This window comes from Natrix helvetica, assembly GCF_964273705.1.
Source record: "Natrix helvetica genome assembly, chromosome: 10".
NCBI lineage: Eukaryota > Metazoa > Chordata > Lepidosauria > Squamata > Natricidae > Natrix > Natrix helvetica.
This window is the reverse complement of record NC_138561.1, coordinates 5,266,318-5,290,505: the sequence shown is the minus strand read 5'-3', so window position 1 is coordinate 5,290,505 and position 24,188 is coordinate 5,266,318. Positions and strand designations below refer to the sequence as shown.

At 44.2% G+C, this 24,188-nt stretch overlaps 1 protein-coding gene across 3 annotated transcripts in view; it reads right to left on the bottom strand.

The window, feature by feature from the left end:
• The window catches only part of NECAB2 (N-terminal EF-hand calcium binding protein 2), a 213,406-nt gene that overhangs the window by 18,002 nt on the left and 171,216 nt on the right, over nt 1–24,188 (bottom strand). For all 3 annotated transcript variants that reach the window (XM_081963382.1, XM_081963381.1, XM_081963380.1), the window contains exons 7-9: nt 22,334–22,452; nt 19,086–19,165; nt 9,251–9,307 (exon numbers count right to left, since the gene is read on the bottom strand). In XM_081963382.1, the coding sequence (XP_081819508.1) occupies nt 9,251–9,307; nt 19,086–19,165; nt 22,334–22,452 (256 nt within the window). The remainder of the gene's footprint in view (nt 1–9,250; nt 9,308–19,085; nt 19,166–22,333; nt 22,453–24,188) is intronic.

Genomic DNA, 24,188 nt, shown 5'->3' with positions numbered 1-24,188 from the left:
CCCCATTTTGCTTTCCAGTTTGGTGCAGGAGGCCTTCCAGGCCCCAAATGTGGCATGGGGGCAGTGGTGGGTTTCAATTTTTTTTAGAACCTCTTCTGTAGGTGTGGCCTGCTTTGTCGGAGTGGCTTGCCAGCCATGTGACCTGGTGGGAGTGGCTTTCTGGTCATGTGACTGAGTGGACGTGGCCAACTTGTAAAATGTGGTGAAACTCACTTAACAACGCTCTTGCTTAGCAACCAAAATGATGGCTCAGAAAGTCTGGCATTTGAAGCACGCAAGTCTTAAAGCTGCCAAGTTACAAGATCCTTGCACCCCTAACCCTTTAGAAAAAAAAACCAGGAGTGTTCAAAGTTGACAGCTTTAAGACTTGTGGACTTCAACTCCCAGAATTCCTCCTCTTGCTCTTCATCTTTTTTTTTTTAAACAAAGTTTTATTGTTTTTTTTAGGGAATAAAAAAGGAAAGGGGTAATGGAAAGGTTACAAATTTTGGCAGTTGCAGTGTGCGGCAGGTGTCCCCTCCCTCCATACTCATAGTATACATTTACACAAAGTTCAATACTAAATAGCAATATATAGTCAGCATGTAAAATTCAGTTAATGATTTCAATCAGTTTATATCAAGCAGATTTTTCTTACTCATTTTTGTGATCTGAGTTTTCTCGGTACTGCCCCTTCTCCCCCCGCCAGCAGAGCTCCGGCCCCTCCCGTGTCCTGTGTGTCTGTTGTGAGATCATCTGGTTTATCTAGGAGTGCTTTTCATCTTGATGATGTGTGGATGGACGGGGGGGAGGGAGCTGGAACCGGTTCTAAACGGCACGGTAGATTTGTGGAACCTTTTCTATAGAAGAGGTTAGTACTGGCAGGAACCCACCCCTGCCTGGGGAGATTGTGCGCAGGTGGGCAGGGCACAAGTGGGGGGGGGGCGTATGTTGGAGGGAATAAAAGCAATCTAGTCAAGTCAAGGCATGTTCTTTCATATTTTCATATTCACACTGTTGTGTTTTATCATAAGCAATTACATTTGTTTAGAAAAGCAATTTCCCCACAGTTAACCTTGCTCATATCTCCAAGATGGCCACCAATAGAAATAAACAGTTTTAAAAACGCATCATTTATTCATGTATTCACACGAACTATCAAATGACCATATGCGGAGAGTCACAACAGTTGTAAATGCAAAACCAGCTTCACCAATTGCACTTTTTACCATTGTTTTGCCAGAAACTAGCAGAAAAAGTTCCCCATTCATATAAAAATGCATATAAACAAATGAATCACTTATTCACATATTTATGCAAACCATCAAATACCATAGAGAGAGTGAGACAGAGAGAGGGGCCACTATAGTCATATTCTATGTAATCAGAGTTAAGTTGGCATCTTTCAGATGCAGTGGACACCTACTCCCATACTCCCCACAACTCCATCCCTATAATGCAGAAAGGTGCTTTGTGGAATGTCTATGGATCTTCTGAGTCAACCAGAGGTGCTTTTTCAAGAGGCAACTGGACTGTCTGATTTTTTCTTTGAAGACATTTCGCTTCTCACTCAAGAAGCTTCTTCAGCTCTGACAGGATGGTGGGGAATGGAAGGATTTATATTCCTTGCAGAGAGCTGGTGATTTGCATCCTTTTAAGATGGTCCTTGAGGCCACTTGGAGGTTTGTCTATGTCCTCAGGGTCACCTGAGTGGTGCAAATGGTTCCTGTAGTCTGCAATTCCCCCCCCCCTCTTCAAATCCATTCCTACTCCCACCCCATTCCAAGGGTCTTCATCCCAAAATTGTACAGCTAAAAGTCTGTCAGCCATCCAGGTCATAGTTGTCTCAAAAGGTGCTTTTTTTTCCAGGAGGCAACTGGGCTTCCTTGTTTTTTCTTTGAAGATGTTTTACTTCTCATCCAAGAAGCTTCTTCAGCTCTGACAGGACGGTGGAGAATGGAAGGATTGATACTCCTTGCAGACAGCTGGCCATTTCCATCCTTTTAGTGAGGTTGGTTTGTCTTGTGAGGGTCACCTGCATAGTGCCCATAGGTGTGGAATTGTTGGAAGGAGTGTTTTAGACCTCCCCCCCCCTAACATCTTCTCCCCTGGAGTTCATAGCAGACTGGCATTAAGCAAGGTGAAGGTGACAGCTCTCAGATGAAGACTTGAAAAAGCATATTTGGGACAACCAAGACCTAAATGACTGAGAATCGCCATAGACCAGAGGTGTCCAAACTTGGGAACTTTAAGATGTGTGGACTTCAACTCCCAAAATTCTGGCTGGGGAATTCTGGGAGTTGAAGTCCACCAGTCCATGCTGGGGAAGTCATGGTGGCTGGGGAATTTTGGGAGTTGAAGTCCACACGTCTTAAAGTTCCCAAGTTTGGACACCCCTGCCATAGACATTCTGTGTTCTAAATTTGCCCATGTCATCAACTGGGAGTTTCATTCTTTCTAGCATGTTCCAACACTGATTGGACACCATCGGTAGGCTGATGGACATCGATTGGTTAGATCCTTGAATTCTCTCTTTTATTTTTTTGGGTAGACCAGAATAGTTCCAGAATGAGGCCGGCCTTTGGATAGCTGTAGGTTTGGCTCTAATTTGAGTGAAAATGGAAAACTGAGTGAATGCAAAAACTCACTGGTTGGTTTTGGCTTTTAAGGGGATCTATTCCCAACTATTATTTTCCTTTTGTCAATAAAGTTAATGGTGCATTGATTTCCGAGGAGGAAACTGGTTGTATGAGATACTTATGAGATTCCACTAACTACTTCATTTTCTTCCTCTGGGTGTGCAGAAATTATATTTACTACTCTAGTTATATTTTGCTGAGTGGAACATGATATTAGAATCCCAAAGGCCACATTGTTTTTATTTTATCTGCGTCTATTATTCTCTGCCTGGTATTTTTCTTCTCTTCGGCAAAGTCCTCTTTTTTTTTTTTAATTAAAGCTTTAGAGTTCTTGGCTTTTTAAAGTCCTCATTTTTTTCCCCAAGGGGAAAAAACCCAAGGTTTTATTTTTTCAATCCATTGATTTTTTTTTTTTACTCTTCTCTTGGGATGACTCTGTGTACCATTCAGTTACAACAGCACTGGAAAAAGTGAATTTATGATCGTTTTTCACACCTATGATCATTGTAGCATCTCTATGTTCATGTTATTTACATTTGGATGCATGGCATATTTATTTCATTTAGTAGCTGGATACCTGTGCTTTGCGACAAAACTATGTCCTCGGTCAATGCAGGAGAAATCTGGTTCACTCCGGTTCAATCCATTGGCTCAGTGATGGTCGGTGATTGAAACACATAAGGGAATATCCCTCCCGCCGCCTTGAGTGCGGAAGCAGTTCCATAGGTGGGACGCATAGACATTTTGGTGAGGTACTGACATGAGTGAAGGAGTGGAATATCTGCCAGTTTGAACTGAGGAATGGAATGTGAGGCAACTGGCATAAAAATAGCTAACCAAAACAGTACACAACACAAAAAAAATAACCCCAGAAAACAAAGGTCAATAAATACACCCCAGATAAGTTAAAGGTAAAGGTTCCCCTTGCACATATGTGCTTAGTTGTTCCTGACTCTAGGGGGCAGTGCACATCTCTGTTTCAAAGCCGAAGAGCCAGCGCCGTCCGAAGACGTCTCCGTGGTCATGTGGCTGGCATAACTGAACACCACAGGCGCATGGAGCATTGTTACCTTCCCACCAAAGGTGGTCCCTATTTTTCTACTTGCATTTTTTACGTGCTTTCGAACTACAAGGTTAGCAGACGCTGGGACAAGTAACGGGAACTCACTCCGTTACGCGGCGCTAGGGATTCGAACCGCCGAACTGCTGACCTTTCTGATCGACAAGCTCAGCGTCTTAGCCATTGAGCCACCGTGTCCCTTAAACCCCAGACAGTTGCCCACAATTTGACTGAAAATACCCTTTACCCTTATTATGAAATTCCCATTGAAAAAGGGAAACATTACTTAATTCCAAGATAATGCCCTACAATCACCAGATTTTAGATAGGCCTTCATTAGCTTGTCAACACGGTTTTCTAGTTTACCTGTTAAATCATTAGTTGAGTTAGTAGTTGCAAGTTTTTTTTAATTAAAAAGAAATATTATTTATCAGAGATCAAAGTTGCAGGCTCACACCTGCTTAACTCTATTTTTCTTTAAAAGAGGTTTTCTTATCCATTTCCTCGGAGAATTAACTGGAAGTTTTCATCTTCTCACATCGTTCCTGATGAGTTGGTAGCAAACTCAATATTTCAAAGCTATTCTTTTCATATTTAATTGATAACTGTCACAAAGGATAAGGGGGGGTGGGGAGAGTAGCTGTGGTTGAATGTCAGCGTTATTTGTGTCTACTCAACATGCAATCAAGACTTAATCAAATGTGGCATATATATATCATATTCTGACACTGTAATGACTGCTTTATTCATGAAACCGAGAATACAAATTCTAACTTGTGTGTTTTTCCTGACTCTTTTTTTGTTTAAGCTAGATCTTTAGGAAAATCAAGGTTTCTGTTCTATTCGGGAATACAACGTGTCCCCTAAGTACTTCTATTATTAGTTTTACTTGTGAGTCCCTGCTAATGGAGAATGCATACTCCTTAGATATGCAAGGAAACCCAATACAGCAGAAATAATTTGAAAAAGTATTAAGCTGTGAAGTTCAGGAGAGATGGAGCATTGAGGCAAAAAATAAAACATTACTCAAAAACTTCAATGATGATTTTAAAAAAAACCTAAAATGAAAAATATCAGCACCCAAAAGTATTTAACCGGTAATGTTTTAAGCATGGGAACCAGAGAGCAGTTGACTTTTAATCAAGTCATCAATAGTTAATATTTATTTGCTGTATTGTTCTACCACCAACTCCAGGGGGATTCAGAGTTTACAAAAACTGTACATTTCCATGAAAAAATGAACAAACAAACCCACTTCTGACCAAGCATTTGTAGCGGCAACACAGAGTGGTACGGTGGCCTAGAGGTGGAGCTCTCGCCTCATAATCAGGAGTTCGATCCTAGGTAGAGGCAGATATTTCTGTCTCTGGGCACAAGGAGAATATATCTGCTGAACAAAACTCCGGATTGGTGACAGGAGGGGCATCCGGCCATTAAAAAGAACTCTGCTAGCTCCATTCACTTGTCCAGAGTCCACAATAATCCACAAGGGATTATTAAAAGGAGTTAAAATGAGATGATGATTTGTACCAGCAACTCAGAAGACTAATATTATTGCGAGACGTTTAAGTGACCTATTTTTGATATCTCCTACATATTAAGTCTAGACCAGTGTTTGACAACTTCAGGAACTTTAAGATGCGTGGATTTCAACTCCCAGAATTCCCCAGCTAGTTACCTGGGCTGGCTAGGGAAATCTGAGAGTTGAAGTCCACCCATCTTAAAGTTCCTGAAGTTGAGAAACAGTGGTCTAGAGGTTCGGAGCTCACTGAACTAGTCTGCTTGATATTTTCTCTCTCTCTTGTGTACTGAATAAAGGAGAAGGAGTGGGAATCTTCAGGTAGCTTCAAAGCTTTTCTTACTCTGAAAATCTGAGAGTTTCAATTCCCACCCAGAATCATAGGCCACCAAGTCAAAGTCAAGCCTTAGCAGTCTCCTGACCATAAAATGGCCGTGAAGTCATGGTGACAGGGTTGATGAAAAACTCCAGGGTCTTTGTTAGTTGGGAGCTTCCATGTGGAAACTAGCACTGAGTACTGTGGAAAAAATTGACCGCCCATCCCTGCTATCATTATTAAGGAATCCCTGCTATCATTATTAAGGAGCTCCTGGCAGCTTATAAGAGTGTCTTGCTTAGGTACATATGCTTTTGATCTTACTGTAAGCTTTTAACTGTTTGCTTGAGTTAACAAGAAAGCCAAATGTCTAATCTCTTCTTAAAAATCTCCACCTATGGCGCATTCACAACTTCTGAGGGCAACCCGTTTCACTGCTTGATTGTCCTCACTGTCAGGAAATTTCTCCTTAGTTCTAGTTGTTTCTCTCCTTACAGTAGAGCCTCTGGTCATGACCATCATTCGTTCCAAAGCTTTGGTGGCAACCCGGTTTGGTCGTGATCTGAACCTAACCAAAATTAATGCAGCGGCCAGACAAGATCGCTGTGGTTTGGCGCTTACAAAAAAAAAATGGCGTGGAAGGGGAAATTGGCCATGGCCATGTTGGATTGTCACAGTGGTGAGATTCAATTTTTTTTACTACTGGTTCTGTGGGTGTGGCTTGGTGGGCATGGCAGGGGAAGGATACTGCAAAATCTCCATTCTCACTCCACTCTGGTGCCAGCCAGAGGTGGCATTTGCCAGTTCTTCGAACTACTCAAAATTTCCGCTACCTGTTCTCGGAACTACTCAAAATTTCCACTACCGGTTCTCCGAACTACTCAAAATTTCCACTACCAGTTCTCCGAACTACTCAAAATTTCCACTACCGGTTCTCCTAACTACTCAAAATTTCCGCTACCGGTTCTCTGAACTACTCAAAATTTCCGCTACCGGTTCTCTGAACTACTCAAAATTTCCGCTACCGGTTCTCTGAACTACTCAAAATTTCCACTACCGGTTCTCTGAACTACTCAAAATTTCCGCTACCGGTTCTCTGAACTACTCAAAATTTCCACTACCGGTTCTCTGAACTACTCAAAATTTCCGCTACCGGTTCTCTGAACTACTCAAAATTTCCGCTACCGGTTCTCTGAACTACTCAAAATTTCCGCTACAGGTTCTCTGAACTACTCAAAATTTCCTCTACCAGTTCTCCAAACTACTCAAAATTTCCGCTACCGGTTCTCTGAACTACTCAAAATTTCCGCTACCGGTTCTCTGAACTACTCAAAATTTCCGCTACCGGTTCTCTGAACTACTCAAAATTTCCGCTACCGGTTCTCTGAACTAATCAAAATTTCCACTACCGGTTCTCCAAACTACTCAAAATTTCCGCTACCGGTTCTCTGAACTACTAAAAATTTCCACTACCGGTTCTCTGAACTACTCAAAATTTCCTCTACCAGTTCTCCAAACTACTCAAAATTTCCGCTACCGGTTCTCCGAACTACTCAAAATTTCCGCTACCGGTTCTCTGAACTACTCAAAATTTCTGCTGCCGGTTCTCTGAACTACTCAAAATTTCCGCTACCGGTTCTCTGAACTACTCAAAATTTCTGCTGCCGGTTCTCCAGAACCTGCTAGATCACTACCCAAGTACGTGTTCATGACCAGATTCAAAAAATGTGTGAATTTTTTAGTCGGAACCCGATTTGGTAATGGTCAGAAGTGTTTGTGACTAGAGGTTCTACTGTACTTAGCTTCCATCCATTGGTTATTGTCCTGCCTTCTGGTGCTTTGGAAAATAAATTGACCCGCTCTTTTTTGTGGAAGCCCCTAAGATATTGGAACACCACAATGACGTCACTCCCAGTTCTTCTTTTTAGTAGATTAGACAAACACAAGTCCTGCAACCGTTCTTCATATGTTTTAGCCTCCAGTCCCCTAATCTCTTTGTTGCCCTTCTTTGTACTCTTCCTAGAGTCTCAACATCCTTTTTATATTGTGATGACCAAAACTGGATGCAGTATTCTAAGCCTGGCCTTACCAAGCCCTTCTAAAGCAGTAGTAACACCTATTGTGACCTTGATTCTATCTCTCTGTTAATGCAGGCTAGGATTGCATCGGCTTTTTTGGGGGGGCAGCTGCGGCAGAGTGCAACATGTCAAAGCTTAAATCCCTTTATTTACCCATGTGCTTATTGTCTCTGGATCTAAAGGAACCAATTGCCTGGGCTGATCGCTGCCCTGACACTTAGCACAAGAGCATTTAAGCAAGGTGGCATTGATCTAGCAAGATGACCCTCACTTTGTTAAGGACCTGGGTGTACTTATCTCTGACGATTTATGCTCCAAAACTCACTGTAACACAGTGGCTAAAAAAGCATTAAGAGTTGTAAACTTAATTTTGTGAAGCTTTTTTTCTGGAAGCATTGTATTGCTAATTAGAGCTTATGAAACTTACGCTAGACCAAATTTTGAATATTGTTCAACTGTTTGGAATTCCTACCCTATATCTGACATGATTGCAATCAATGGGTTCAGAAATATTTCATGAGAAAAGTCTTGCCCTCTTCTGTACACAGTAGAATTCCTGATGCTACTACTAGGCTCAAAATTCTCGGTTTGGATAACTTAGAACTATGTCGTTTGCGGTCAGACTTATATAAGTATTGCATACAAAATTGTATGTGGTGATGTTTTACCTGCAAATGACATTTTCTGTTTTAATCGCAATAATATGCGTGCAAACAACTGCTTTAAACTCAGTGTAAATCGTTCTAAACTTGACTGTAAAAAAATATGATTTCGGTAACAAAGTTGTCAAAGTCTGGAATGCCCTACGTGCCACAGTTGGCACGCGGAGCCATTTGTCTGGGCACGCGAGGCATTGCCCTGTCAGCTGGCCCATCTGACTTCGGCCTTCTTTTGAGGCCGTTTTTCGCCCACCGGAGACTTCAGGAGCTTCCCTGAAGCCTCCGTAGCACAAAAAACTGGCCCTACGAGCAAACCGGAAGTTTGGGAATGTACTTCCAGTTTGCTCGTAGGGCTGGTTTTAGCCCTTTGGAGTGTTCAGGAGTCTTCTAGAGGATTACCTGAAGGCTCCGGAGGGCAAAAACTGGCCCTACGAGCAAACCGGAAGTCAGTTCCTAAGCTTCCGGTTTGCCCATAGGGTCGGTTTTTCGCGCTCCAGAGGCTTCAGGGAAGCTCCTGAAACCTCCGGAGGGCCTCCGGGGGAGGAGGGGGAAGCTGTTTTCCCCCTCCCCAGACTCCTATGAAGCCTCTGGTGCCTGGGGAGGGCGAAAAAAGCACACCAAAAATGGGGGGGAGCACTGGTCATGCGCCCATGTGTGCTGGGGTTGTGCGCATAGCATTATGGGCACGCCTGTGGCACGCCTACGCACGACCCTCCTGTGCTCCCCCAGCTTTTGGCACGCGAGCCACATAAAGTTCGCCATCACTCCCCTACCTGCTTCAGTAGTCTTAGCTACAGACTTTCAGTTTCAGTCGTAAATTGATTTCCGTGGACCTTACTCCGTACTTAAGTGGTCAGTCTTCATGCATGAAAAGCTCAGGGCTAGTTGTCTTTTGAAAGGGAAGGGGCACCCACAGAAAAGAGCACCCCGGAATCGCATCATACTGTTTCTCAGTCCCAATATCCCCACTTGAGATGGGGGGGGGGGGAACGACACTCACCGCACATGCTGTGTTCTCACTATCTGACAGCCGTTGATGCAGGTCAAACCAAAGAGTCTGTTAGGGGGGAAAAAGGAAATATTAGTAATATTTTCATGGAAATCAAACCTGGCAGGGGAGGGAAGAAAGGAAGAAAGGAAGAAAGGAAGAAAGGAAGAAAGGAAGAAAGAAAGAAAGAAAGAAAGAAAGAAAGAAAGAAAGAAAGAAAGAAAGAAAGAAAGAAAGAAATCACCTGGCTAGTAACTTCTGCCATGATAAACCTGAGATGCAAATTGGGGATGAAGGGCTTTGGATCTCATCTAGGCGATTGGCAGTAGACCAGAAAAGTATTTCTCTCTAATCTCCCAATTACTAAAACAGAGCCGTCCCCTTGGCTGAACCTCTGGTGGAGAAAAAGGCTTCGGAGAGATCCTTTTCCCTTGGGAAAATGCAGCCGTCTGCAACAAGGAGCTATATGCACTTACGGAAGTCTGGTAATTTTGTACAATTTTAGGTCGAGAGATTAACCTGGAAAAAAATATCTGGGCATATACACCTGCTGTGAAGGAAATCAGGAGGGGAAAAAGTATCAGATTTGTATGGAATCTCGTAGCTCTAATGCATACCTAGAAAGGGGGAACAATGGAGATAATACATCTCTGCCTTAATAGAAGAGAGTATTTGTAGTGCTGGACCATAAGGAAGGCTGAGCGCCAAAGAATGGAGGCCTTCGAACTCTGCTGCTGGAGAAGACTCCTGCATTGAGTCCCTTGGACTGCGAGGCCATCCAACCGGTCAGTCCTAGAGGAGATCAACCCTGACTGCTCTTTAGAAGGCCAGATCCTGAAGAGGAAACTCAAATCCTTTGGCCACCTAATGAGAAGGAAGGACTCCCTGGAGAAGAGCCTCATGCTGGGAACGATGGAGGGCAAAAGAAGAAGGGGACAACAGAGAAGGAGGTGGCTGGATGAAGTCACGGAAGCAGTCGGCGTGAACTTAAATGGACTCCAGAGGATGGTAGAGGACAGGAAGGCCTGGAGGAACGTTGTCCATGGGGTCGCGATGTGTCGGATACAACTTCCCAACTAACGACAACAATTTGTAGCTCAGGGTTGAAATGAAGGGTCCTTGGTGCACTCTGAGCTTGGTGGTTTTCCCACAGACATTTCGTTACCAAACTAGGTAACATCATCAGTGCTGATATTATTGCAGTGGTGATGAAATGTCTGCAAGAAAACAACCAAGCTTAGAGAATACCAAGGACTCCACCAAAGTCTGTCTTCAGGCAAGTGGCTCTCTTGGATCTTGGAAGGGTAGTTGTAGATTTATTTGCTTCCAAACTGCTGTGAAAAAGTAAGCGCTGCCTGTATCTCTTTAAAGTAGCCGTGTCTTTTCCGGGATTATGCGGTTGCCTTGGCACACTCTGAAGTCCTTTTTAGAATCAAATCTGACACTCTACATTCTATAATATCTAATAAAACAATTAACGGAACATAAAATATGTTGCGGTTTCTGCTCATGGTGTGTTTGGTAGTCTCTGAGCTCAGGTGTTTTCACACAGACATTTCATTACCCAACTAAGTAACATCATCAGTATTGGAAGGGAGAGGGGGTTTGGTCTCTGTTCATATAAAAGAAATCAAGGAACCACTAAGAATACTCCCCCACCAACACTGATAGGGCAAGTGGTTGTACATAAACAGAGAGCAAACCCTACTCCCTTCTAGCCCTGATGATGTTCCCTAGCTGGATAATGAGATGTCTGTGTGAAAACAACCAAGGAGTACATTCAATCCTGAGTTACAAATATAGTATTCGCTTCTAGTCTCTGCTTGGTTAGTCTCTCTAATATGTATGTAAAAACACAAACCCATGCCTACAGTTTATGTGAGATTTTGGCCTACCATGCCTCAAATGACATCTTCCCTTCCTGACAGGAAACTCAGAAAGGCGACTTTGTGAATGGACCATTAATTAGAAAGTCCTAAGTAGGTTCTTTTTTCCTTTTTCAAGACTTTAAAGGCGGATATGTGTCTTAGTTATCGTAGGAAGCTTTTGATCCTTTATGGAAAGCTTAGCGCCAATTGTGTATGGTTGATAGATGATGCCCCATGGGCGGAGAGGTTGGACTAGAAGACATCTACGGTCCCTTCCAACCCTATTATTTTATGTTCCAAACCAGGAGGGTCAAACTCAAGGCCCGTAGGCTGGATCCGGCCTGCTGGGTGCTTAAATCTGACCCGTGGGGCCACCCTGGAGACAGTGAAGGTGTCTCGCCCATGGTGCCTCTCCCAGCGTTACTTCCATCCGTTATCTCTTGCTCTGCCCTCAGCTGCTTTGAAGAATAGGTTCTTTCAGGTCTGCTAATGGTGCACCCATCACCACTACAACTGAGACCATCAACCTTGCCAAGATTGTGTTCTTTTTGTCTCCATCACTTGTCACAAATGGGGACGGGCCACTCCCTTGAATTTTTTTGACCCTTCCCACAGATACTCTTCGTTATCAAAATACTCCAAGTGGTCACATTTTATGCGGCTGCGCGGGCAATTTTGGGAGTCTTTACCTACTCCCACGTAACACATCTCCTGCGCGGGCTACACTGGCTGCCTGTGGCTTTTCGGGTGCGTTTCAAGGTGTTGACCATCATTTTCAAGGCGCTCCATGGCACAGGACCTAGTTATTTGTGGGATCGTATCCTGCCCCATACATCCCTTTGGCCTATCCCCTCACACAGAGAGGGACTCCTCCGGGTGCCATGCACTAGGCTGTGCCAGCGGGCGACGCCTAGGGGAAGAGCCTTCTCTGTGATGGGCCCAACCCTCTGGAATGACCTTCCCCCCGACATTAGAATGACTACGGATCTCCGCTCCTTCCGCCAGAAGCTCAAAACCCACCTGTTCCAGCTAGCCTGGCCTAATTCCAGCCTTCCCACCTCAGTTTTGGTTTTTAAATTTTATGATTGGTTTTATGGGCTAGTTTTTAATTTTTATAAATTGTACAGGGGTTATTTAATTTAATTTTAATTATGTATATTATTGTCTGGATGGGTTTTTTAAATTTATGCCTGTACACCGCCCCGAGTCCCTCCGGGGAGAGGGGACGGTCTAGAAATCTAATAAAATGAAAATGAAATGAATGAAAATTATGGATGCTCAGACTATAAGTGCCTTCTAATCATCTAATTCTAGGTGTGATGTCCTAGTGGTGGAATCCTTGCCTCACAATCAGGAGGCTGTGAGTTTGATCCTAGGTAGAGGCAGATATTTTTCTCTCGGAGAGAAATATATCTGCTGGACAAAACTCCACCCTGGCGACAGGAATGGCATCCGGCCATCAAAACACACTGCTAGCTCCACTCAGTTGCCCAGACTCCACCCCGCAAGGGATTATGGGGTCATTAAATGAAGATAATCTAATCTCACTCTTTGACGTCTGCCAGGAATGGCTATTTTCCTCCAACAGGGGGCAAAACTTTGCAGAAACGGGATTTGCAGTTCTTTCAAAAACAATTCTTCGCAGTGTAAAGTCGAAAGCCCACAAATGTTAACTGATTTTTGTACTTTAAAAAAAAACAACCCTCATCCTCTTGTTACCTTGACAACTACTTTCCCAAAATAAAGTAAGGATAATCATTGTTTTATGGTGGTTATCCTCTCCCTCGAGTTGTTATGACAACATAAAAGGAAGAAATGTAAGATTTCAGCAAACGGCTTTTTCCTAAAGGGGCTATTCCGATTTAAAAGGGTCTCGATGTGCACAGACTCAACCCATGAAGAGGGAGAAGATAAAAAATGTAGGAGTCGATCAGGCTGAGCCTGAGGAGGGGGTTCAAACGTATCATCAGTCTCAAGTTCTTTCATGCCCAAAGAGATCTGTTGTGGCCCAGCAGGAGCCGTTGGAGTTGCCACCAGACTCCGACAGCGAGGGTCCCTCTGAGTCGGCTCAGGAGGATGTGGAGGACCCTGGACAGGGTTCCGACTCTGAGCAGGGCGCAGAGAGGCTGGATGGCCACCAGGAGGCGCCTGAGGCATGGAGCAGTGGTGAAAGCCAAAGGAAGGGGGCTCTTGATGTCATGCCTTGGAGCAGTGGGGAGGAGTCACAGGACAGTGACTCAGACATCAGCAGTGAGCTATTAGATGCTCGTTACTGGCGTGCTACCCGGCGTAAGGAGCAATTGAGCAATTACAGGAAGTAATTGCTCTCAGCTGCTGATCATTAGATTCCTCTCCAGACTATAAAGGGACTGCTTGTGGACACACCCTTTGCAGGAATCAACTCATCATTGGAGTTGGAGAAGCTCAGATCTGTGTCGTACTTTGGCAGGCTGGATTGCTGCCAAAGGGTTTACCTGGATTGCTGCCAATCTGTTCCCTGGACCTTGGCAGGCAGGAGTGCTGCTAAGGTGGTTATATGGAGCTTGGTAGCTGGATTGCTGCCAAGGGGTGTTGCTGTAGCTGGATTGCTGCCCAGAGTGCTATCTTGACCTTGGCAGGCTGGATTGCTGCCAAGGTTGAAACTGTATGTAATAAAAGCATATTGCAGAGACTTTGTTTTGGAGTGACTTGTTATACAAGAGGAGGGGGTCAGAACAGAAATCTAAGTCCAGCCCCTCTTGAATTCCTCAGACTCTTATCTACGGCCAATTTGCTTTGACCATTATTAGTTTAGATTCTTGTAGAGAGCTTAATCTTGCAACAAACCGTTATATCCATTTTAAACTGCCCGGACTTCCTGATTTTCCTGCGCTGGACAGAAAATGGTTCTCCCCTCTATCTTTTATTCCCATTTATTTCCCTCTTAAGACAACTCAAGTGGCTGCAATTCCAAACTTATGAACATAGAATAATAGGGTTGGAAGGGACTTTGGGGGTCTTCTAGTCTAGTCCAATCGCCTGCAAGAGCAGGAGACTATATACCATTCTGGACAAATGACTGTCCAGTCTCTTCTTGGAAACCTCCAATGATGGAGACACCCAGAACATCTGGTGGCCAGCTGTTCCACTGATGAGTTGTTCTCACTGTCAGGAAATTCCTCCTCTGTTCTAGGTTGGTTCTCTCTTTGCTGATCTTCCACCTGTTACTTCTTCTCTTGCTCTCAGGTGCTTTGAAGAATAGATTGGGGCCCCTCACCTCTTTGTGGTAGCCCCTCAAGTACTGGAAGACCACTAATTTATAACTTCAGAATTATGAGTTGGGAGAAGTCCTGTAATGGACAGAAGGAATGTTCCTGAGGAAAAGAAGGAAGACCTCAAGCAAGAGAGACAGAGATAGATACACACACAGAGAGACAGAGAGACAGGAAGAGAGACAGAGAGACAGACACAGAGAGACTGTGTGTCTGTGTGTGTGTGTGAGAGAGAGACAGAGACAGAGACACAGAGACAGGAGACAGACAGACACACAGAGAGACAGAGATAGATAGACAGAGAGACAGTGTGTGTGTGTGTGTGTGTGTGTGTGTGTGAGAGAGAGAGAGAGAGAGAGAGAGAGAGAGAGAGAGACAGAGAGCGAGACAGACAGACAGACACAGAGAGACAGAGACAGAGAGACAGAGAGATATATAGACATATACACAGGGAGAGACAGAGGCAGACAGACAGGGAGAGACAGAGAGACAGAAACAGAGAGATAGATATAGATAGATAGATAGATAGATAGATAGATAGATAGATAGATAGATGATAGATAGATTAGATGATAGATAGATAGATAGATAGATAGATAGATAGATAGATAGATAGATAGATAGATAGATAGATGATAGAATAACTCAAGGTAGCGAACACATCCAATATCTTCTACTTTTCCCAAAACAACAACCTTGCGAGGTGGATTTGGCTGAGAGAGAATGACTGGCCCGGGGTCACTCAGCTGCCTTTCGTGGCTAAAGCGGGACGTGAGCTCACCGTCTCTTGCTTTCTAGCCGGGGAGGGAAATAATTTCCCATTATTTTGGAAATAATGAAAAAGCGACATCCGACGCCTTTTGTGCATTCATTGTGAAAGTTAAACACATGTCACAAAAGGGTCAGAGTTTGTGTCATAACACTGCTTATGCCGTTTTGATGAATTCTGTGTCTTCCGCCGCCTGTGGATTTAAAGCAGCATTAAAACCTCAGCCTTGGACCCGTTCAGAATCCCCCTGGATCTGTTTTTCAACCTTGGCAACTTTAAAATGTGTGATGTCAACTCCCAGAATTCCCCAGCCGGCAGAACTCTGCTTCTTTTCCAAATTAGCACAACAAAGGCACACAACGCAGGTGTGTTTCTCCGCACAGTGCTAAAAGCAGAGGGGATTTACAAAGTGCTTCTTTTCAATAACTCTCGAAACTGGCCCCGAGAGCCATGAAAATTCTCATTATAATTACAGCTGCAAAAACTCCATGGGGTGAAGTGAAGACATCTTCTTTGCACACGTAATGGATCAGAATTTAATAAAATCCCTTTGGCAACGTTTAAAGGCAAAAGATTCCCTTCCTGGGGAGAAAGACCCTTTACGGTGGAAATAGCAGGGTAAAGGGATTCTTGGCAAGATGCTCCCAGGACACAGAACAACATAATAACAGAGTTGGAAGGGACCTTGGAGGTCTTCTAGTCCAACCCCCGGGTCAAGAAGAAGACCTTATCCCATTCTGGACAAATGGCTGTCTAATGTCTTCTTAAAAAAACCCCAGCATTGGAGCACCTACAACTTCTGGAGGCAAGCTGTTCCACTGGCTAATTATTCTCACTGCCAGGAAATTCTTCCTTAGTTCCAGGTTGCTTCTCTCCTTGATTAGTTTCCACCCATTGTTTCTTGTCCTGCCTTCGGGTGCTTTGGAAAATAGGTTGATCTCTTCTTCTTTGGGGGTTCGACCCCTGAGCTATTGGAACACACTCTAGCTACAGCAGGGATGTCCAACCTTAGCAGCTTTAAGACTTGTGGACTTCAACTCCCAGGATCCCTTAGCCATTATAGATATATGCCAGGTGCCAAGTGCCCAAATTTAGATCACATTACCATGGGAATACTCTAATGGCTGTAAGAGTGACGACTGGCCATAAGTCACTTATTCCAGTGTCATTGTAACTTCAAATGGTCAGTAAATGAATACTTGTAAGTCAAGAAGTTCCGATACATGTGAACTTTTCTTCTTTTTCTTAACAAGAACAGTTCTGAAGTTGTGTTCAAATCACGACCCCATGGACAACGTTCCTCCAGGCCTTCCTGTCCTCTACCATCCTCTGGAGTCCTTTGAAGCTCACACCGACTGCTTCAGTGACTCCATCCAGCCACCTCATTCTCTGTCGTCCCCTTCTTCTTTTTTTGCCCTCCATCTTTCCCAGCATGAGGCTCTTCTCCAGAGAGTCCTTCCTTCTCATTAGGTGGCCAACGTATTTGAGTTTCCTCTTCAGGATCTGGCCTTCTGAAGAGCAGTCAGGGTTGATCTCCTCTAGGACTGACCGGTTGGATCGCCTTGCAGTCCAAGGGACTCGCAGGAGTCTTCTCCAGCACCAGAGTTCAAAGGCCTCCATTCTTTGGTGCTCAGCCTTCCTTATGGTCCAGCCTTCACAGCCATACGTTGCAACTGGGAAAACCTCTCTATGCCTGCTTCTCTATGGCATAGAACCCCCCCCTTAGTTTCTAAAGGAGGCAAACCACTTCTGAAAAAGCCCAATTGAAATCTGATTAGTGTTTCAATCACTGCTGCTTTTTAAGTACCATTCTTAAACAGAATCCTTTAACTACATTTATTCTTGGACAGCCTCGTTGTTTGGATCCATTATAACCTGGTTTTCAGCTTGGGAAGATGGCGGGGAGGGAGGGATACGATAAGAAATGGAAATAATCAACATCCGTGGCATGAATAATGCAGTGAAATTTCACTTCGTCTCTTCCATTATTCGAACGTGGCTCATCCATCTGAAGTAAATGCTGGAAGATTCAAGAACAGCGAAAGGACCTTCCGTCCCCCACCTCACCCCCAACCCCAAATGTTCTTTCAACCCTGAGCTAAACAGTGGATGCACTTTCATTAAACATGGTGGGATGGAATAATTTTCTCCTACATTAACGCAAAGCTTTTCAGAAGAGAAATGAATGGAAGCTTGAGAAGAAAGTTATGGCTGAGAGCTCAGCTAAATCATTTGGAAGGAGAGTAACAGATAAGGGTTGGCCAAGCCCCCCACCCCCCAAGCAGCACATAAAACTCAGGTACCCCATCCTTCTATTTCACCCAAAGGCCTAGTAGAGCAGTGATGGCGAAGCTTTTCGGCACCGAGTACCGAAAAGGAAGCCCTTACACATGTCACATGTCACACGTCTACACATGTCACATGTCACACACACACACGTCAGGCCCACAACCAGAAAGAGGTGTTGTAAAGGGGGGGATGTGTGTGTATGCTCAGGCCGGGAAAGGAACTTCCAATTTCCGGCACATGCATGCACACCGGCCACCTAGTCTTCTGGTTACTGGCGTGCATGCGCAAGTGACGATCAGCTGGCTGGCGCACTTGCCCACACTGAAAAGCATTCCGTTGAGTAGTTCGGAGAACCGGTAGTGGAAATTTTGAGTAGTTCGGAGAACCGATAGCAAAAATTTTGAGTAATTCGGAGAACCGGTAGTAGAAATTTTGAGTAGTTTAGAGAACCAGCAAATGTCACCTCTGGTTGGCCCCAGAATGGGGAGGGAATGGAGATTTTGCAGTATCCTTCCCTTGCTATGCCCACCAAGCCACACCCACAGAACCGGTAGTAAAAAAAGGTGAATTTCACCACTGTTATAGGGTCTCCTGCTCCAGCAGGGGATGGGATCAGAAGACCGCCAAGGTCCTTTCCAATCCTATTATTCTACGTTCTAATATGTGTTTATGGAAGGGCTCTCCTACTCTTCTGCCTGCTTGTCTTTATCTAGGTCATCTTCTTAGACTTTCCTAATCTTGGTTACCTGGTGAGATTTTACTAAGTTGTGAACTTGAGCATTTCTTTTTCTTTACTTGGTAAAGCGAAGGGAGAAGAGGGTCTCTTGGGTTTGCAGTGAATGCTCTGATGCCCACAGATACTGCATGGAGAACAGTCTGTCAAGGCTTCTTGGTCTTGAAGAATCAGTGTTGGGTTGATTCTTTCCCAATGGAGAATAACATGCCTGGGAGTTGACGTTTGCCCATCTTAAAGTTGCCGAGATTGAAAAATATTGCTCTTGTTGTTGTTAGTTGTGAAGTCGTGTCCGACCCATCGCGACCCCATGGACAACGTTCCTCCAGGCCTTCCCGTCCTCTACCATCCTCTGGAGTCCATTTAAGCTCACACCTACTGCTTGGGGACTCCATTCAGCCACCTCATTCTCTGTCATCCCCTTCTCCTTTTGCCTTCCATCTCTTTACAGCATCGGACTTTCCTTTCAGATATGTCCCCAGCTGAGAGTCCTTTTGGCTTTGGCCCAGCCGCTTCACTCTTTCTGGCGCTACTAGTACTAGCCCTCTGCTCTTCCCCAGTAGCTCCTCTTCCGGCATCCTATCTTTTTGCCTTTTGGTACTGTCCATGGGGTTTCCATGGCAAAGATACTGGAGTGGGTTGCTCCTTTCCTTCTCCAGTGGATCACGTTTCGTCAGAGCTCTCCGCTATGACCTGTCCGTCTTGGGTGGCCCTGCACGGACCATAGCTTGTAGCTTCATTGAGCTACATGACCCTCTACGCCACGACAAAGTAGTACCTGTTTTTTTGATAATGAGCATTATCTCCCTCAAAGCAAATCTTTGAAAGACACCTTCCTAAGCTATCCATTGTCTTTAGCAAGAAAATGTGGAGGAGGAGGAGGAGGAGGAGGAGGAGGAGGAGGAGGAGGAGGAGGAGGAGGGGGAGGAATACTCACCTTGTTTTCCAGCCTTCCGATCAACTCTGCTAACCTGTTGATTTGTGCTTCCAAGCACTCCTCTTTGGTGTCTGACGATGCTACAGAAAAAGAAACACAAATTAAGAGGGATGAAATTCACCCTGCTTGTGTGGGTGGGCTAAGCCAAAAATAAACATGAAATAGAAAAGGTCGAAAGGAGCGGAGGGCACAAAAAAGAAGTTTTGTGATAATTAGAACATAGAGCATAGAATAGCAAGGTTGGAAGGGACCTTGGTGGTCTTCTAGTCCAACCCCCTGCTCAAGCAGAAGACCTTATACCATTTCGGACATGATTAATGCATGCCCCATTTTGGACTTTTCTGGAAACTGAAGACCTAAGTCTTCATCCAACTGGCCTACTGAAATGATTACTCTATCTCCCACCCTCTAGAAATAAAGGAAATTCTGTAATACAACACTCTCCATGAATCATCTTTTGTTTAAGAGCTGTCACAGAGAGTGGTGCAATCTGTTCCCATCAAAAAGCTTCATTGTTGATAATAAGGTATTCAATATATAAGATTTAAACTTAAATTGATTTAAATTGTTAGGTATGATTGTAGTTGGTAACTATCTTATAATATAAAATGGAATAATGATGATGCAATGAATAATGGATATAAATATAGACTGAAATACTTAATGACTACATGGATTGACAAATAACAATGGAAAATTATATTTGGAATTGTGGATGATTGGAAACTCTATGGCTAATGGAAAGTAGAAATGTCTTATATGAAGCAATGAGTTCTTTTTTTCTCTCTCTTTGACTTAATGCTTATTCTTATTTTTTAGAGAATGGTGATATAATTTTATAAAGACTTATTGTTACCTAGTAGATAATTATGGATGTAAAGAAACAAGGGTTGTCATAAAAGAAAGAATACTAATGGTAATTTGAACACACAATGCTCAATGAAATACTTAACTATGTTTAATGGATAATCAGTGACTTTATTCTTAATTGTAAAAACCACTGCACAAAAACTTGTAACCAAACGACATGTTTGATGAAATTGGGTTTTTTCTTTTTTCTTTTTTCTTCCCTGCTCTTGTTCTGTATGTGTTGTCTTGTCTTTTTTAAAGAAAAAATAAAATAAAAAAAAAATTAAGGAAAAAAAAAAAGCTTCATTGTTGAAAACACACAGTATTTGAATGATGAGCCCATTCACTTGCATGTCCAAATCTTCTTGTTGGTCTCCAAGGTGGATCCTTCACTTTACAAGGACGATGTACCCTTTGTTTCTGACCCAGAATGCTCCCTGTCACTTGTCATGGCTTATCTTCTCTCTAGCTGATGTGTTCAGTCTGCAACTCCTCCTTAATGTAAACGGTGAAGGGAGGATCCCATATAGCTGGTCGCTTTGTCCTCATTTCCATATGGTATGACTTCCTCCCTACATCTGAGTAAATGTTCTGCAAAACTCAAAAACTCTTTTCTCCTACTCCAGGGGTTGGCAAACTTAAACATTCCAAGAGCCATTTGGACCCATTTCCCACAGAAAGGAAAACACTAGGAGACACAAAGATCCTAATCGGAAGCCCCCCCCCTTCAATTCTGGAGCCATCTGGAAGTCCGGTTCCCCCACCATAGAGTCTCCTTCTAGTGCAACATCCTTTTTCTTCTACCTGTTGTAACTGGAAGCTCTAGCAATTGTGGAGGCAACTGGGAACCACCACCCCTTGCCATAGAGACTCCTCATGGTGCGCTATACTTCCCCCCTTAACTGGAAGGTCCACTCAAAATTGTGGTGCTGACCGGCAACAGGGAGCCACAGAAAAGGGATGAAACAGCCACATGCGGCTCCAGAGCCTCGGGTTGCCAACCCCTTGTCCTATCCTTTCAGATGGCCCAGCTAAAAGTTTTATCCGGAAGTAATGAAGATGCTTCCTTGTTTTTGTTTTTTGTTTTACTTCTTCCAGATAATACACAATCAGCTCTTTCGATCGTTCCTTAGAGCAGGGTTATCCAATCTTGGCAACTTTAAGACTGGTGGGCTTCAACTCCCAGAATCCCCCAGCCAGCCATGGCGTCGCTCATGCTGGCAGGAGGAATTCTGGGAGTTGAAGTCCACAAGCGTTATTCAACCATTAAAGTTGCCAAGGTTGAACATCCCCTGCTTTAGAAGGTTTGAGGGCACTACTTCTTTACCTTTGTTGTCCTTTTTTGGTCAGGTTTCCCTTTGATGGCCCCAGAACTGAACTCAGAACTGGACTCCATAAATTGGCCAGCCAAAACAGAACAGAGGATGATTGAGATATACTCTGTGGATGCAACATGGAGCTGTAATAGTCTTCTCTAGTTTTACGTGGTCTAACCAATTCCAGGCACCATGGGCAATATCAGGATGATGGGAAACTAGGAATCTGACCTCTTTTGGAAGGCCACACATTTCCCACCCCTAAGCAGAGGTGGATTGCTCCTGGTTTTACTACCGGTTCGGTGCGTGCATATGCGCAGTTCAATGTAAATTGTTCTTCGTGCATGCGTAGAACAATTTACAGTGAACTGCGCCCGTACACTCACTACTAAACAACATGCCAGCAATGGTGACCAGGGAACTGGTTCAGGGCATGGCCAGTTCTGCCACCCAGGCCAAAATATCATTATTGGTTCGTCTGAACCGGGCTGAACTGGACCGAACTGGGAGCAACCCACCTCTGCTCCTAAGCTGCTAAACTTCCTTTTGAAAAGCAAGGAGTCAAACACTAGAGTAACAAAATGCATATTCATACAAACCAGGGATGGGTTCCAGATTCTTTTACTGCTGGTTCACTCAGGGACGTGCTTCGCTTTGCGTACACTACGTGTGCATGCGCTGATGTAAAAAATTGCTTCTGCAGAAGCAAAAAACAAAATGGCGGCACCTATGGCCCCACCGATAGAATCGGTTCGGGTGCATGCATGTCCGAACCAGGCCGAACCGGGAGGAACCCACCCCTGATACAAACATAGAAGCCAGCAATTGTCCTACAGTGATCAATTTCGGCTTAGAAAGGGCTTGCTCTCTTTGTAAAATTCAAATTGGCACGATTGCAAATGGTTTTCGTGACTCCTTTTTCCCTCAACAGAGGCAGCCGTCTTCTCACAGCGTGGTGCCCAGTATATTTCAACAGACAAGATCCCTGGAAACGAAGAGACCATCTCCAAACACAAGATCCTTTTGATCCAAGCTTTCTTTGACCACCAACTTAGTCAAATCTGATCAACCCACAAGACTTACCAGTCTGGAAACTTTTCCTGCGTTCTTTAGCCATGATTCTGTTATTGGGAGAATAACCTGACACGGGATTGTCATACCAGCTGTCCATGGCATTGTGGCCAGATTTATTGTGGATGTGTCTATATGGGAGAAGGATAGACAGATGACCAGATGGGAAAAAAAGGAAACGAATGTTTTATGTTTTCTTTTTTCTTTTAGCTACATGGTTTAAATATCCTTCATTAAAACATACCCAGCATTCATTGCTAGCTGAAAAACTGCTCAGAACTACAACAAAATAGTTTCCCTTTAAAAAGTTTAAAGACATGGGGAAAAAAAAGAACGAAAGAGCAAGTACAAATGAATAAACCATGGGTTTAGAAATGTCATGGAGGTTATAGCTTTCTAATGTAGCTCAATTGGCTGTAAATAATTGAGTTTATTATAACGCGGTCAGACCAAGAATCTCTGGGAAGCTTTCCGCTAAGAGTTGACCCTTCTCCAACTTGAGGCTCATGAGATGGATTGAGACTAAAGCTCAATTCAACAGACAGGAACAAATCCTTGCATCACATAACAAATTGGCTCATCCTTTTCATTTTAATTGTGTTCTTAGAAGCAGAAATTGCAAGGTAAAAACATTTTCTCGTACTTTCCCCCCACTGCAGTCCTGTGAGCTGAATAGAGCTGGGCGGGAGCACCCAAAGATTTCCTACTGATAACATTTTGAAAAAGTCCACAAGAAACTCTGTGGCAAGCCCCAGTCTGTATGGCTAGGCCCATAATGGTGAACTATGACATGTTTGCCACAGGTGGTACACAAAGCTCTCTTTGTGGACCTCCCAGCCATTGCCCAGCTCCAGTGCGTAGGTATGTGCACTTCCCACCAGCCAGCTGGTCTTCAAGTTTGCGCGCTCATGCATAGGGGGGGTGTTTGCATGCATGCCCCTCCCTCGCATTGCATTTTGGGGCCTCACGTGGCCCCTTGTGCCCCGTTTTGGGCCTGGAAAGTCTCCTGCACCAACCAAATATGGGTGAGGGGAGTGGAGTGCATGCACAGGGCAGTGGGGGAGCGAACGGGGGGAGGGGGTGTCACACGTGCATTGCATTAAGGGTGCGGAAGGCGCGCACGCTTTCAGCACGCAAACAACAAAAAGGTTAGCCATCACTGGGCTAGGCTCTTGCAAATTTATTAAACCGATGAACAAAACTGGCCACAGAAACTTGCCAACTGAACGTTATATGCTACTAAAACTCTTCTGTCTGTTTGCAACCTTCAACATGGGTGAAATGGTGCATCGTAGGGGAACAATTATGGAACCAAAGTACCAATTTAAAGAACACATCCAAAAGCTAGGATCCATTGTTCCTTTAGGATTGAAATTCCAAGTGCTGTCAGGCTTGCAAGCCATCTTTTATTTTGGATCTTTGGCCTGCCGCACTTTCTATTATTCTGCTATGCATTTTCTATTGTGGGGAAATGGGAGGGAGGATTATACGGAGTTGCATGATAGGTAGCCATAACAAAATTCTTTCTAGAAAGCCAAGGTCATCCTTTGTCTCTGCACCTGACTGGAACCGGATAGGTGGAACTGCCACCATGGCAGTGGGAGATTGGACCATGTGATGGGCTTGTGGTTGTGGGGGCAAGATCTTGAACTTTCAACTCGGTGGGGAAAATCGGGAAGCTTTCAGATTCGGGTTTCCCCAGATGTGCCAACATGGCTCTCTTCATAAATTGGAACTTTGAGCAATACTTTCTCTTGGACTCTGATTTAATTTTGGATGCTATCTGGAACCCTAACGAGGATCTTCTTTGACACACCCTCCGCCCCGAGTCCCTTTTTGGGAGAGGGGCGGTCTAAAAATCTAAGAA